At 34.5% G+C, this 16,397-nt stretch overlaps 1 protein-coding gene and 1 non-coding gene across 2 annotated transcripts in view; one reads left to right on the top strand and one right to left on the bottom strand.

Moving 5' to 3' along the window:
- LRRC63 (leucine rich repeat containing 63) overlaps window positions 1-12,575 on the top strand; it is a 39,903-nt gene extending 27,328 nt beyond the window's left edge. The window contains exons 7-9 of the mRNA XM_068526512.1: window positions 304-387; window positions 1,947-2,186; window positions 12,380-12,575. Of these exons, the coding sequence (XP_068382613.1) occupies window positions 304-387; window positions 1,947-2,186; window positions 12,380-12,575 (520 nt within the window). The remainder of the gene's footprint in view (window positions 1-303; window positions 388-1,946; window positions 2,187-12,379) is intronic.
- TRNAE-CUC (transfer RNA glutamic acid (anticodon CUC)) lies at window positions 2,850-2,921 on the bottom strand. Its single transcript has one exon. It is a non-coding gene; the product is annotated as a tRNA-Glu (tRNA).
- Window positions 12,576-16,397: the final 3,822 nt, after the last annotated feature.

Raw genomic sequence — 16,397 nt, 5'->3', positions numbered from 1 at the left:
TTCTGTTGCTTTAAGCCACCCAGTTTGTGGTAATTGTTACGTCAGCCCTAGGGAACTAATAGAGGTGGTTTTTTCTAGATGGGGTTTTACCAACTCTAAACATTTCAAACCAGTCTTAAGGGATAGATGAATCATTTTTAGGAAATTTCATTGTAATTATACCATCTATAATTTTTAAAAGTCTATAAGTAGAAAAATCTTAGAAAAATACAGTTTCTCTATGCTTCTATTTACTGAAGAATTAAATTCTTTATTAATGCCCAGTAATGGTAAACATATAATCATTTTCTCTTTCTATTTAAGGTTATTTTGCTTGTTTAGTCTTGAGGAACTTGATATTTCCTACAATAGTATTGCTTTTATTCCAAATGAAATCCAGAAACTCAGGTATTTTGGAAGTAATAAGTACCCATACGACATATGCCCCTTAAGGATATATTAGGTGATGATTGTGATGGATAAAATTGAGTCCTTTCATTTATTCAATAGCCATAAAACATAATATGTGAAGCATAAGGTTTACCATAATGTAAATTGAATGACTGTTTAGTATTTTTAAGACATAACATTTTCAGTAATTATTTAAAAGCTAATATTGATGACCACCTTAACAGAATGACAAGCTGCTTTTGTCCATTTATCCGTGTGTGCACCTGTAATTCTTATCAGTTGATTTTTTTGTAAGGAAATACATATACACAAAATGCTAGTAATACACAGTGCTTTAACACTAAGCTCTGATTTTTTCTTGTACTAATTTCTAAAAAGTCTCTGAAGTTGATCTCTGACCTTCTAGGTCAGTACCATACTATTTTGATTATGACTTTAGAATAATTTTAATAACTAGTATGGAGATTTGTTTTTCAATAATAGTCTCAACTAGTCTCTTTAGATTATCATCTTTAAGATCATTTAGTATCATTATAAGCCCCTCCTCCCCCCAAAAACATACAATTGTGTTGCTACTATGAATGTAATATTTTCTGTAATTCCTATTTCTAGTTGACTATCGCCAGTCAGAATAGAGAAATAAAGAGTACAACAGAATAGAGAAGAACTATTTACTTCTTTACATTTTAAAATCAAACTATGTAAAAAATTACCTTAGTTCTGATTGAGTTTTACTACATTTTATTTGGTTTCTAGGAGCATTATCTTATCTTCAGTAAAATGAGATCATTTTGTTTCTGCTTTTCTAATATTTATACCAATTATTTAATTTCCTGTGTAATAATCTTTGTATTTTAATAGAATTCAGCCTGTTCACATTTGTTATGATATATTTAATTTTTTACCTTCTGTTTTACTTTGTATTTACTATTTATTCACTTTCTCCTTTTCATATTTCTTTTTTTGGGGGGGGGGGAGATTTTTTTTCAGGATTCTATCTGTTCTCTTTTTTTTCTCCCTTGTTAATTTTGGAACTCCATTGAACTTTCTGAGTCTATTACAGGCTATCTTTCCTTCCCCAAAATTCATAAACATATTTTTCTTTAATATTTTATAAAAGCAAGATAAAACTTCCCCAGCATGATGGTCTGTTTCCCCACTGCTGCCTTCCACCAATAGTTGAGACCTTTACCTGAATGAAAAAAAGTACGTGTTAATGTTTAATTTGTCTATGAAAATAAATTCTTTCTTTGTATCACTATACTATATTATATTTTATGTAGTATAACATTCATTCTTCTGTTTGTGATTATTTCTTTTTCCATAGTGATGACTTGTTGCAAAGACCCAAAATATGTGCTTTAACTCTACTATTTACACAAATGCACTTATTTCCATGATAATATATTGGTTTGGTTGCTTTTTAGTTAATTCTCTTGATTTTAAGGAAATACTTAACACGTATTTTATTACTACTAAGTTTTATACCATTTTTGGGGAACATTGGGACAGATTTCTTCTTCTATCTTTTAAAATATGGTTTCCTTTATTTGCAGATCACTTGAAAAACTGATCGTTGATGGAAATGAACTGACTAGTTTTCCACATGCAATTTTGAAGCTTAATTTGAAAAAAATCCTATTTGAGAATAATTTCACTCATCCTAGTTTTTGGAAAGAGAATTCTACGAATAGTCCACAACGTCTTACTCAACTTACTTCTTTGTTCTTTTTAAAGAATAATCTACATAAATATTATAATGTGATCCCAGTGGAAATTCAAAAGTTACTAAAATGGTGAGCAAACACTGAAGCTCTTTTTACCAAAACACACTTTTAAGCATTTAAATGAATATTTAAAATATTCTTTATTACAGGGCCAGATGATAGTTTTACTGTACACACACACACACACACACACACACCCCACCACACACCAAAACATATGCAATCTTTCAGATTGCTCCTTCTAGCTCTTCAGGCATAATTTTGTAGTCTGAATTCAGCCCACCTTCTCAAGTTATTACTTAAATCCAATGTGAGGTACAGATTGCTGAGGTGTAGCTGGCAATATCTATACGGTTGTAGTATAAGTCTTTTCTATGAACCACTAAGGACAAAGGGGATTCTTCCAAAAAAAGATTCTTTAGTGCCAGGCACACTATGAAGGGAAATGCTTTATTCTACTCTAACTTCATAGAGACCAGGAATAGAGCAGACACACACAGGGCAACTTCTCTTCCTCAGGGGTCGACAGCCAGTGTGGGAATTATTGCCTATCTCAGGACTAGGATTCTTAAGGCCCACACACTATGAGTCCACTCAGGCTCACCTCTTATTTCCTTTTAGATGGTGTAAAACTATTTTTTACTGCACTACAGATCATCAGTGCTTGTGTTACTGATATAACTTTTTTTTTTTTTCTTTTTTGGCCGTGCTGCATGGCTTGTGGGATCTTAGTTCCCTGACCAGGGATTGAACCCAGGCCACAGCAGTGAGAGTGCTGAGTCCTAACCACTGGACCACCAGGGAATTCCCTGATATAAAAAATATTTGTTGTATGCCTAAGTAAAATGGTTTTCCAGGAGTATATTAATCACCAATATTGATTGAATAAAAGACAGAAAACCTGAACAGACTAGTAACCATTGGAGAAACTGAAAAAGTAATTAAAAATCTATCAATAAAAAAAGGAACCAGGTGCCAAAGTTTTCGATTTTAATGCACTATGTCAATGTTCATGAGATTTGAATGCACATGAGAAAGTAAGAAAATCACCAAGGACAAAAACATTTAAAAAGAATTAAAACCTAACTAGTGACTGTAAACATATATGGGACCAAGAGATTTGAATTCACCACAAAGTAGGGAAGCTGAACATGGTATTCCTGAGTGAAATCTGTACCGCCAAAGTGGCTGGTGGTCCCAGAGCAGTGAATACTTCTCTTTCAGCAGAACAAATGTTTTTGAGAGAAACATCCTCAATTTAGACATTAAAGATTCCAGAAAATTAATTTCAAATGAATATTATCTCAAAATTAAAATTTTCAAATACATGAGGAAATAAACCACCAAGAGTAAAAATTAGCACAATCAACAGATATGAATCTCCAAGGATCTAAGATATTAGAATTGTTGACAGAATATGAATTACCTACTTTAAGAGTTTAAAGAAGTAAGATATAATTTTTTAAATGGTTAAGGAATAAAAGACCATAAATATGACCAGGCAAATATGAGAAAGAAATTTAAACGCAATTAAATTCTAGAGACTAAAAGTGTAATAGTTGAAATTGGTGCGTGGGTTTAACAGACAATTATCCACATATGAAGAGAAATCTGGAGAAATTATTGCGTATATGTGGACAGGAGGCAAAGAGACATGGACAGTAAAAGGAGAAAATTGAACATATCCTTAGAGTCCCAGAGAATGTTGGGAGTCATTGTTCAATGAGGTAGTGTCTGTATATTCTCAGAAGTGATGAAAGGAGTGAATTCACAGATATTGAACACTCTACACAAGCCAAGTAAAACACCTTGTGGTGAAAGTGAAGAACACCAAAGACAAAGACTTAGAAATCAGCTGGAAAAAAAGTCACTTACAAAGAACAACAAATAAACTGCTAGCAACAGTGGAACAATAACTGAAGAAATGTTATTTAGCCCAGCAAAACTAACTTTCAAGAACAAGGGAGAAAAATGGATTTTCAGATAATAAAACAGAGAATTTATTCCCCCCAGATTTTCACTTTAGTGAAATGAAACTTGCAAAGAATGTGCATCAGAAAGAAGGAAGATAACTCCAGAAGTATGCCTGAGATGTAAGAAGGGATGGAGGGAAAAGAAATTAGAAAATATGAGGGAAACAAATACGATCTCTACGATCTATAAAGTAATAGTAACAACAAAGTTTATGGTGTGGTGTTAAAAAGAAGATGTAACTAAAATCAGACATCAAACAGTTAGAAATGTGATTTTAAAAAGATACCTTTTATGATAGCAATAAAAAACATAATGTACCTAGGAATATATCAAGTGAAGTATGTCCAAGATATTTATGGAGAAAAAGATTAAAACTTTACAAAAAGGTAAAGAAGGCTGAATTAAATGGGAGGGATACACACACTCAGGTATAATAAGATTTAATACCAAAAATATATCAGTTCTCCCCAAATAGAACTATAGATTCAATGCAATTCTGGTCAAAATCTGAACAGAATTTTCTGAGAAACTGGATAAGCTGATTTTAAAATGTGTATAGAAAAGCAGAGACTCCAAAATAGCCAAAGCAAGCCTGAAAAAGGAGCCTAATATTAGGGACTTGCCTATCAGATATAAAGACTTATAAAAGTAGAGAAATACAGTTGATATTACACGCAAGGAAAGACAATCTAACCAATGAAGAATACATAGCCCAGTTTTGTTCTCATGTACATGTGAAACTTGATGTTGGACAAAAATAGCACTGTGGATCAGTAGGGAAAGGATAGACTTTTCAATAAATGACACTGAAACATCTGATCATCTATAAGTAAGAAGTATATAACTATGTTTCTGCTGTGTATATGTTACCATCATTTACAAAATCATTTCCAATTGGATTAATGACTTAAATATGAAAAGCAAAATTTTTAAGCCTTAACAAGCAAGTATAGGAGACTATCTGTATGACTTCAAGGTAGAGAAAGATACCTTAAACAAACCTGAAAAATATAAACAGTAAAGCAAAGTTTCATAAATTTGACAAAAGATGTTTCTACATAATATTATAACCATCAATAATATTAAGAGGCAAACTATTAACTGAAAGAAGATATTGCAATGCTTATAACTGTTTAAACATATATCTCCCACATATCAATAAGATATAACCCATAGGAAAGTGGTTAAATGATAGGAATATGCAATTCATGGAAGACGATATATAGATAGATGATAAACATAAAGAATGTTAAATCTCTCTAGTAACCAAGGAACTGCAATGTAAAATAGCAACAATAGGGTTTTTTACCTACCTGTTTTACCAAAATTAAAAAGATTGATATTAAGTGTTGCCCTTGCATGCCCAGAAACAGGATTAGCATGCACCATTGGTGGCACTGTCAATTTGGTGAAAGTTTTGTGGAAGGTAATTTGACAGTATCTTACATATTCCTTAAAACAGAAATTTAAATTTTAGTAATATGTCTTATAGAAATAGTTATATGTGAACACACAGTTAGGCAGAGGGATGAAAACTGCAGACTAAGTGTGCATCAATAAAAAAGTGGTAAGATAAAATGGTGTATCCATATTTTGGAACATTATGGTGCTGTTAATAAGAATGAAGTAAAACAAAATGTATTGACATAGAAAGCTGTCCAAAGCATTTTGTTAAATTAGAAAAGCAAGCTGTATGTACAGACACATACATACAGAGAGAACACATACACAATAGAGATTCCATTTATGTAGAAAATAGTCATGTGTCTCGGAGCTAGAGGGAACATCACCAAACATGAGCTTTAGTTATTCTGCAAAGGGGAGTTAGAGTGATTTAAGGGAGGAATAAAGGGGAAATTCTGTGCTTTTTTTCCTGTATGCTTCTATATTTTTTGGAAATTTTACAAGGATGGGTTTTCACGTAAATAAAAAGTGACAAGTGGATTACAAACAAAAGGGGCTACAGAAGGAAAGATTACAACTACAGCTGGGAAAATAGGGAAAAGATTTAGGAATGAAATGGTGTTTGAAAAGAGTCTTCGAAGAACAGGTAAAATTTATATATTTGGAAATATGTGTTGTATTGAAGAGACATTCCAGGAAGAGGGAACTGAATGGGGAAATGAACCAAAGTTGAGTAAAAATAGGAACGTGGGCAAAGAGAAAAGTGAACGTCCAGCCAGAACAAAACATCTACGAAGAGTAGCAAAAAGTCAGTTTAAAAAGGAAGGCTGGAGCTAGCTTATGAAGACCACTGATGGGGTTTCTTCTTTAGGCCATGGGAGCCATTGCAGGTGACAGCAGCAGACCTGGCAGTAGTGTCAAAGATGGACTAGAGTAGCGGAAGGCTGGGTGGAGCTCACTCAAAGCGCTCTTGTAACTGGTAAGGGGGGATTAAACCAAAGTAATAGGTATAGGAGTAAATGGGTAGGAAATGACACAAGACAAATTATGAAGGTAAAATGAACTCAACGGCTGCCTGAATATGTGAGGCAAGTAAGAGAGGGAGGAGTAAAAACGATGAGGGGTTCAATCTCATCAAGGACAACTGTCGTGATATTAATAAATGTAGAAACAACGAAGGAGGCGTTTGTCACCCAACCCCACCCTCATCCTCTAATGTCTACTCTTGGCTTTGATTCTTAATTTCCAACCTCCGTCCCAAGTACTACGTTTGCTGAGTCTGGATGGTGACTCAGCTCTGGGCTCTGTACAACGCCTGCACCTAGGCTGCCCCAAGCCCAGCTTCTGCCGCCACCCCAGCGACTTGGGCCCTACCCATTAGCAGCTGTGAGCTTCTTTTTTGACCCCTACAACTTCTCTTTGCATTTTGCCTCCCTGTGTCTCTACCTGCATTCTATCACCTCAATCAGACAGAGAATCTGCCTTTGTTGAGAGTTGGGTCAGAAGACTCACGTTCCATAGGATTTTACCTTAACTTCCTTGCGCACGAGAATGATAGAAATGTTTACTTAGAGATATAGACTAAAGTTTCAGAAGTAGTATTCAGTTCCACTAAACTGTAAAGCCTTGATCATACTTAATACTTGGAAGTCATCTTTACTAGAGATAACTCAGTATGTTTTTTAACATCTTTATAGCCTTCCATTTTTCATTATTGTGCAAAAGTCTTTGAATTTTTTGATAAAATTATTATATTAAATATTGCAATTTTAATTTTCCATGTGATTTTATTAGTACCAGCGTATTTTCTCAAGTATATATCACTTACTTGGGGACAGTAATAGAACTATTTAGTTAGAGGAAATAAGGAAATAACAACTCAGGCCACTAAACTCCCTTATTCTGACGATGACATTCCTCAAGAGTTTACGTGACTTGCTCAACCAAATTTTCTTCTCTTTAAAATAATTTTATCTTTTATCAACACAAGTATTTAGTTTAAAAGATCAAATGTTTACTACGGGGCTTATCATGAAAATCACCCCTGCCCGCATCTCTATCCCCCTTCACTCTTTACCTCCAGAGTCACCTATTGCCAAACTCTTTTTGCAGTCCTCCTCTGGGTGTTTGCTCTCATATTTTTTAAATTTTATTTTCAATTGTGGTAAAATACACATAACACAGAATTTACCATCTTGATCATTTTAAAGTGTACTGTTTAGCAATCAGCACATTTTTATTTCTGTGCATCCAATCTCCAGAAGTCTTTTCAACTTGCAAAACTGGAATCGGTCTTTATACCCATAAGAGAACAACTCCCCACTTCCCCCTCCCCCTAGCCCTTGGAAAACAGCCTTCTACTTTCTGTCTCTCTGAGTTTGACGACTCCAGAAACCCCCCATAGAAGTGGAATCATGCGATATTAGTCTGTTTTTGTGATGAGCTTATTTCACTTAACATGATGTCCTCAAGGTTCATCCACGCTGTAGCATGTGTCAGAATTTCCTTCCTTTTAAAAGTTGAATAATATTCCATTGTATGGATACACCACATTTTGTTTATCCATTCATCTGCTGAAGGACATTTGCATTGCTGCCACCTTTTGGCTGTTGTGAATACTGCTATGAACATGGTTGTACAAATACCTGCTTTCCATTTTTCTTCTATTTCCAGAAGTGAAATTGCTGCATTAAATGGTAATTGAATTTTTCGTTTTCTGAGGAACAGCAACACTGCTTTTTATAGAGGCTGCACCATTCTACATTCCCACCAGCAGTGCACAGGGTTCCAATTTCTTCACATCCTCTCCAACACTTATGTTCTGTTTTGCTTCTGTTTTTGTTTATATTGGCCATCCTAATGGGTGAGAGGTGGTATCTCACTGTGGTTCTCATTGCACTTCTCTAATTATTAGTGATGTTGAGTATCCTTTCATGTGCTTTTTGGCCATCTGTGTATCTTCTTTGAAGAAATGTCTATTCAGGTCCTTTGCCTATTTTTAAATTGGATTGTTTGGGTTTTCTCTTGTCAAGTTGTAGTTGCTTATATATTTTGGATATTAACCCCTTTTAAAAATACAATTTACAAACATTTTCCCCCATTCAGTCAGTTGCCTTTTCACACTGTTGATGGTGTCCTTTAATGAACAAAAGTTTTTAATTTTGCTGAAGTACAACTTAAATCTATTTTTTCTTTTGTTTCCTGTGCTTTTGGTGTCATTTACAAGAAATTATTACCAAATCTAATGTCATGAAGCTTTTCCCCATATATATATATATATTTTTTAAATTAATTTATTTATTTTTGGCTGCTTTGTTTTTTTGTTGCGGTGCGCAGGCTTCTCATTACGGTGGCTTCTCTTGTTGCAGAGCACAGGGCTCTAGACGTGCGGGCTTCAGTAGTTGTGGCTGGCAGGCTCTAGAGTGCAGGCTCAGTAGTTGTGGCGCATGGGCTTAGCTGCTCCACGGCATGTGGGATCCTCCCGGACCAGGGCTCAAACCTGTGTCCCCTGCATTAGCAGGCTGATTCTTAACCACTGCCCCACCTGGAAGTCCCTCCCCTATATTGTTTTCTAAGAGTTTCATAGTTTTAGCTCTTACAGTTAGGTTTTTGATCCAGTTTGAGTAAATTTTTGGATATGGTGTGAGGGTCCAACTTCATTTTTTTTATGTGTGGATATTCAGTTTTCCCAGGACCATTTGTTGAAAAGACTGTCCTTTCCCCACTGAATTGTCTTGGCACCCTTACTGAAAATCATTTGACCATATATATGAGGATTTATTTTGGAGTTGCCTCTATATTTCTAAATAGCATCCTTGAGTCATTCTTCTTGTGTTTTCAATTTTAGCTATTATCTCTAAATTTCCTACTAAGCAAGATAGGTATTAGGACTCTTATCAGCCCTTATATATACCTGTCTTCTTCCTCCAACCTCACAGTATAGTTATTTACAAAATGTTTAAAATTTCAAGCATCCTATGCCTCACACTACTGGCATTCCTTATTCCTCCCCCTTCCTTGCTTTAATTTTTCTCTGTAGCACTTACCATCACCTCATTTTATATTTTATCTAATTATTTTATTTAATATCAGGCTGGTCCTCTAGTATGTAAACTCCATGAAAAGAAGAATACATGATAGTTTTGTTCATTAATGTTATCTCCAGTACCTAGGATAGTTCTGGCGACATAATAAATGATTAATACTTCTCGAGTAAAATAATGATTTTAAGTTAAATCAATAATTATTATTTAATTATAAAATCTAAGTAATGCATAGTTAGGCTACACAGTGTACTATGGATATATTTCTTTTACTGTACAACTTTTTGTTTTTCCTAGAAAGAGTAACTGACTTTTATTCATTTACTTTGCTTTATGTGTTTATCATTAATTCTGCCATGAAAATTCTAATAGAGTTATTTAAATCTTTATCAGTATGAATGTATCAGATATGGCTATCAGTCCTATTAATTTTTTTTAATACATCATCCTGGAGCCCTGTGTCTTTCTGCCCTAATCTAGAAATGTTGCTGTCTAGATCTGGTGCACAACTGTTATTCCAAGACTTCCCTTCACTATTATCTTGGAATTTCCTTTACTATAGTCACACTGGATACCTTGTTCTTTGTTTACCTCCACATTTTGGTGAAGCCAGCCCTCCAGTGTCTCCCTGCAAAAGAATGCATGGAAGTAAAAATTTAAGACCATGCATATTTGAGTATGCCTTTATTCTGCACTCAGACTTGATTGATAATTTGGCTGGGTATAAAACTCTGGGTTCAATCATTTTCTTCAGGATTTTGGAGACATTGCTTCATCATCTTCTACTTTTCTATTTTTTATTTGAGATCTACAGCTTTCTTATTCCTTATCTTTTATATATAACCTATACCATTTTTTTGGAAGGGGAAGCTTTTTGAATCTTCTCTTTTTTTTGCTAGTTGTTTAAAATTTTCATGATGATGTGCCTTTGTGAGATTTTTTTTTTTAATTCAATGTGTTCAGCACTTGATGTATCCTTTCAATCTGGAAACTCATGTATTTTCTGAGAAATTTTCTTATACTATTACTTTGAAAATTCTATCTTCTATTTTTCTGTGCTCTTTCTGGGACTATAGCAAATATTGGACCTTCTGAATTCTTCCACTTTCTTAAGGCTACCAGAATATGCCACCCCAAAATATGCTTCTTTTTTTTTTTTTTCCTGCACAAAATATGCTTCTTTGACATAGGTATTATTTTGAGCTTAAGGCAACTGAGATCTAGCAGATGCAGGAAAAGCTCTTTACCTCCCAGTAACTACCTTAAAATAGAATATAAATTTCCCCTTTTGGAAATTTCCATTTGTAAAATGTTTTCACACCAGGAAGAGAACTACTTCAGGAGACGAATCTTATCACCTGAGAGACTCTTAGCTGTATAACAAGACAACCCTTATTTACCATATATTTCCACCCTTTACCTTCCCATAACTGGGCTTCTCAGCCCAGAAGCCCAAATCCCCTTTTCCTTTGTTTAGCCTAAGATGGTATATAGGCCTCAATCATTTGGCTGCTTCTTTGAGTCTCATTTCTTTGAGAAAGTCCCATGTACGTGTACATAATTAAACTGTTTTTTTCTCTTGCTAATCTGTTTGACAAGTTTAAACTGACAAATTTTATTTCCAGAGCCCCAGCCAATGAACCTAAGATGTGTAGAGGAAAAGATATTTTTCCTCCCTTACAATTCCCAGCCAGAGGAGGCTTGTTTCTTGTCTTTGTTTTTTGTCTTTTTTTTTTTTTTTTTTTTTTTTTTTTACAAAACTGTATATATTTAAATTGTACAATAGGATTATTTGATATACATACGCATCCTGAAATGATTACAAAGATAATGTTAATTAACACATCCATTGCCTCATATAGTTAACTCTTGTTTTATGAGGTGAGAATATTCAAGGTTTACTTTTACCAAATTTCAAGTATATAATACCACATTAACTATAGTCACCATGTTGTACATTAGATCCTTAGAATGTATTCATCTTATAACTGAAAGTTTGTACCCTTTGACCTACACGTCTCCATTTCCCTCTTCCCCCAGCCCCTGGCAACCATCACTCTACTCTTCCTATGAGTATGTGCATCTTCAACCTGAGTAGAAATTGCCAAATTGTTCCAAAGTGATTACACCAATTTATACTCCACCAATTTATACGTATCCTCACCAAACTTTGCACTATCAGACTTTTACATTTTGCCTATCTGATGATTTATGAAATGGTATTCTTTTGTTATTTTGTTTTGTATTCCCTGATTACTAATGAAGTTAAGAAGCTTTACTTTTCAATGTTCTCTGGATGTTCAAGTTTCTTCTTCTGTGAATAGTCCATTCATGTGCTACTCTTAATATACTAATGGGCTGATGTCTTTTTTTAACTGATTTGTGAGCATTTAAAAATATACATGGACACTAATCCTACACTAGGTTACAACAGTCCCTTTATTTTTAAAATGATATATTTATTTTGAGTTATAAAAATAATATGTATTTATTATAGAAAATTTGGGAAATACAGAAAAACATTATGAAGAAATTTAAAATTCCCTGTGATCACATAGGAGAATAGGTCCAAAGATAATTACTGTCTTCCATTTGGGATTTGTCCTTAGGGTGTTTTCTTACTATGAATCTATACTTTTTTTGTTTTAGAGAACTAGGATTATTTTATACACATATATTTATTTTTTTAGCATTTAGTTTTTCACTTGCGTATGTCTTAGCTCCTCAATGAGATGGTAAGATTGATAATGAGAAAGGCCATATTTTATACTACTTTGAGTCTTACATAGCATCAAACAAAATGTCTTTCCTTTAGTAGATTTGATGTTTCCTTCATTGCAGCACATCCCGATGTGAATGGTGTCGTGGTCCAATGTTCGGTGAAGGTTTTCGCATCATCCGATCCTGCAATATTTTTGGAGTAACACAGTTTCCTGTTATATTTTATGTCTGTTCCTCTTCCTGCTACAGAAAAGTAAAGGAAAGCAATTTTGTTTTCGATAATGTTCCTGGTAAAAGAATATCTCTAAATTCCTAGTTGATGTATCATACAGTGATTTATGAGTCCCACTTTAAAAGCCATTAAAGTTTACGTATATAATCATTCATGTCTCTGAGAGCACAGGTTCTGTGGGGAAGATAAGCGTCTTCTCATGTGAATCCTCTTTGTAATCCTAGCTCCTAATGAAAGTCTGCGATTGTTAGGGAATCTTTGCAGACTATTTACTTAAGAATGATTAGTAAAAAGTCTTCGGGGACTTCAAAGAAGATCTAGAAAATTTCTTTCAGAGCATGTTTACTATAAAAAGAAAAATGTTAGAATCCTTTGCAAAAAGTATTTATCTTACAATTGGCCTTTTTATGCATCCATTCTCAGGGATAAGATAGTAATCAAAGTCATCAGTGGGGTTTGGGCCTCATATGGATTCAAAGTCATGTACCCAAGTACTCAATATTTGTGCATTTCTGTGGAAATCTGTCCAGTGCCACCAATCTCAACTGTGGATTGCTTTGGGGAATAAAAGATTAATTCCAGTACTATACTTAGTTGTTTGAATTCATTACCCAGGCTCTAAGAAAACTGGTACAATCTTTCAGTTATCTTCACCGCCATCTCATAAAGCTAGTGCCATACGCTAGTGCCAGCATTCAGTAGGCTTTCAGTGATAGCCTGGCAAGAAAATAAAGTAAAACGTACAAAATTACATTGCAAAGCAACATATGGATACAGTAGAACTTGAGGCTTTAAGAATTAGTATTTGGTAAGAGGAAGGTAAAAGAGCATTTTGAGATAACAATTTTAGAAAGGCATAGAATTGTTTCACTTATGGCATATCTTTTATGTGCAGTTAACTTAAATCTAAAATGTCATTGCTAATGAAACCTGATGAAATGAAACGATTTAAATTTATACAACTATCGTTATCATTAGAGAATGTCAGAAAATACATTCTATGTCAGTTTGTGCATATCATGTAGTAATATCATTTAAATAAAAAAAATAAGCCAGGCAAAATAATTTTTCTGACTAATGAATTCAATAAATTGGGATGCCTGTATTCTTCTCCTTGAGAATTAATTCAATTTTAAGCGGAAATAGGAAAACCTTGCCTGAGAAGTATACAAGGTATTCTCCAGCAAAAGAATAAAATTATTAATGTAGGAGAAGTAACTATCATATCACACATGTAATCCAGAAGGGGATATTTATAGCATGATAATAAATTCATTAAAAATGTAATATGCCCATAATTATGAAACAAGATTTAAAAAAATAAATCCTAATTCACTAAATCCTAGTGGCATACAGCCTACTCATGTTTACACTTGTCCCTGAAATATTTCTTGGAGGAAAAGTATATTTATTTTTTATTTAAAAAAATGTTGTTTCTTGGTTGGGTGGTGTCATACTGGAATAAGAATAAACAGGAAAGAATAGGGTTCATGGGAAATTACAATATCTTAGAGACACTGCAGAGACACAAATATACCTAGACATTTGGACAAACATGAAACATACTTAGAGCTCAATCTTGCTATTTCTTCATGGTTAGTACAAACCTAGAATCTAAGTGATCTCTTATAGATCTTTAAAAAAATAACTTACAGTGTGTTTTTTAAATATGAAAGTAAGACATACATTATAGAGGGGCTTCCCTGGTGGCGCAGTGGTTAAGAATCCGCCTGCCAATGCAGGGGGCATGGGTTCGAGCCCTGGTCTGGGAAGATCCCACATGCTGCGGAGCAACTAAGCCCATGCACCACAACTACTGAGCCTGCGCTCTAGAGCCTGCAAGCCACAACTACTGAGCCCGCGCGCCATAACTACTGAAGCCCGTGCGCCCTGGAGCACGTGCTCCGCAACAAGAGTAGCCCCCGCTCGCTGCAACTAGAGGAAGCTAGCGTGCAGCAACGAAGATCCAATGCAGCCAAAAATAAATAAATTTTTTTAAAAGGCATACATTATAGAAATATTTGAAAATAAAACTAAACCTAAGAGGAAAATAAAATCTCTGCTGTAATGCCAACACCCAATGAAAAAGAGATAATCATTTTGACAGGTTTACGTGTATATGTACACACTGAAATAATGCATTACTCTACTTAAAAAAACGGGATTATGTATCTGCCTCACACCACACACAACAATTTCCAGATTCCTAAAGGTCAAAATTGAAAATATAAAGAGATAAATAGGGTCTTAATAAAAAATCAGAATGAGAAGGATCTTTTTAAGTAGGAAATGAAACCCAAGAGAAAAGATGAACAGATTCACTGTGTAAAATTTTTAAAAATTCCTGTATAGCCAAAACCACCACAAATAAAGTCAAAAGACAAGGCAGCATACTGGAGAAAACATCTGTAATACATACGACCGACAGAGAACTAGACTATTCACCCAGGAATCTTGATTGTAAATGACAGAAACCCACTAGAACCAGTGGAAGCAACAAAAGGAAATGTATTAGTAGTCATTTGTGCATGAGTCTTCAGGCACAGCAAATTCAGTTCAAACTGTGTCATCAAGGCATTATCTATTTTTCTTTCTATCTATCTATCTATCTATCTATCTATCTATCTATCTATCTATCTATCTATCATCTACCTCTTAGCAACACCTTTCTGTAAGTCTGTCTCATTTCTAGGTAGCAAGGATGACCACTGATGATTCCAGGTTCGTGTACTGGAATGTCAGGAACCTCAGAGAAAAGGGCACTATCTATCTCCACTGTTACTGTAAAACATATTAGGGATGATTTTCACTGGTTCAACATGGTTCTCACATGTCCATATGTGAACAAATCATTCTAGGTGCATGAATGGAATACTCTGATTGGCTGAGTCACATGCCCATTTTTGTAACTGGGAAAAGGGAAATTAGCCCCTCCCCAAACACATGAAATAGATTCTTTACAAGGAAGAAGAGTTCTGGAACTGAAAATTGGGGAAAGGAAAAATGTTTTGGGCAGCTAAAATCTAGAGCTATCAGAGACTTTTTACAAATAACAACAAAAAGATGAACTAAATATTTAAATAGCTATAACAATCAAAATTTAGTATGTGTATTTTTTATCCTAATAACTGTTAAGAAGTTATTGCTCAAAAATACTTGCACAGGACTTCCCTAGTGACGCAGTGGTTAAGAATCCACCTGCCAATGCAGGAGACACGGGTTCGAGCTCTGGTCCGGGAAGATCCCACATGCCGCAGAGCAACTAAGCCCGTGCGTGTGCCACAACTATTGAGCCTGCGCTCTAGAGTCCGTGCTCCGCAACAGGAGAAGCCACCACAATGAGAAGCCCACGCACCGCAACTAAGAGTAGGCCCTGCTCACCGCGACTAGAGAAAGCCCGTGCCCAGCAACGAAGACCCAACACAGCCAAAAATTAAAAAATAATTAAAAAAAGAAAACTTGTACATGTGTACAAAAATATATCAAAAGACATTCACTGCAATGATACTTACAATAGTGAAAAATTAGAAACATTCTAAGTTTTCATCAGTGGAGAATTGGTTAAATATGGTAAATCCAACAAGGTAATATCATTCAGCCACTTAAAAAATTAGATAGCTTTGTTATGCCTGACATGGAAAGATATCTACCAAGTATTGTTAGAGAAATATTTACCAGGTATTAAAATCACGTAACTCAAAATTTAAAAGATACAAAAGAGTATATCTTAAAAATTCTTTAACCCCAGTGCCCTGTCATTCATTTCCCTTCTCAGAGACAACCAACGATATCAAGCCTTTTATATTCTTCCAGGATATTTCATGTACATGTAAGCTAATAAATATATATATTTCCTACTATTTATAAAATATTAAAACAATACATGCTCCTTTCTGCTCCCTTCCA

This window comes from Eschrichtius robustus, chromosome 18 (assembly GCF_028021215.1).
Source record: "Eschrichtius robustus isolate mEscRob2 chromosome 18, mEscRob2.pri, whole genome shotgun sequence".
NCBI classification, from domain to species: Eukaryota; Metazoa; Chordata; class Mammalia; order Artiodactyla; family Eschrichtiidae; genus Eschrichtius; species Eschrichtius robustus.
The sequence above is the reverse complement of the archived record's forward strand: the minus strand, read 5'-3'. Positions and strand labels throughout refer to the sequence as shown.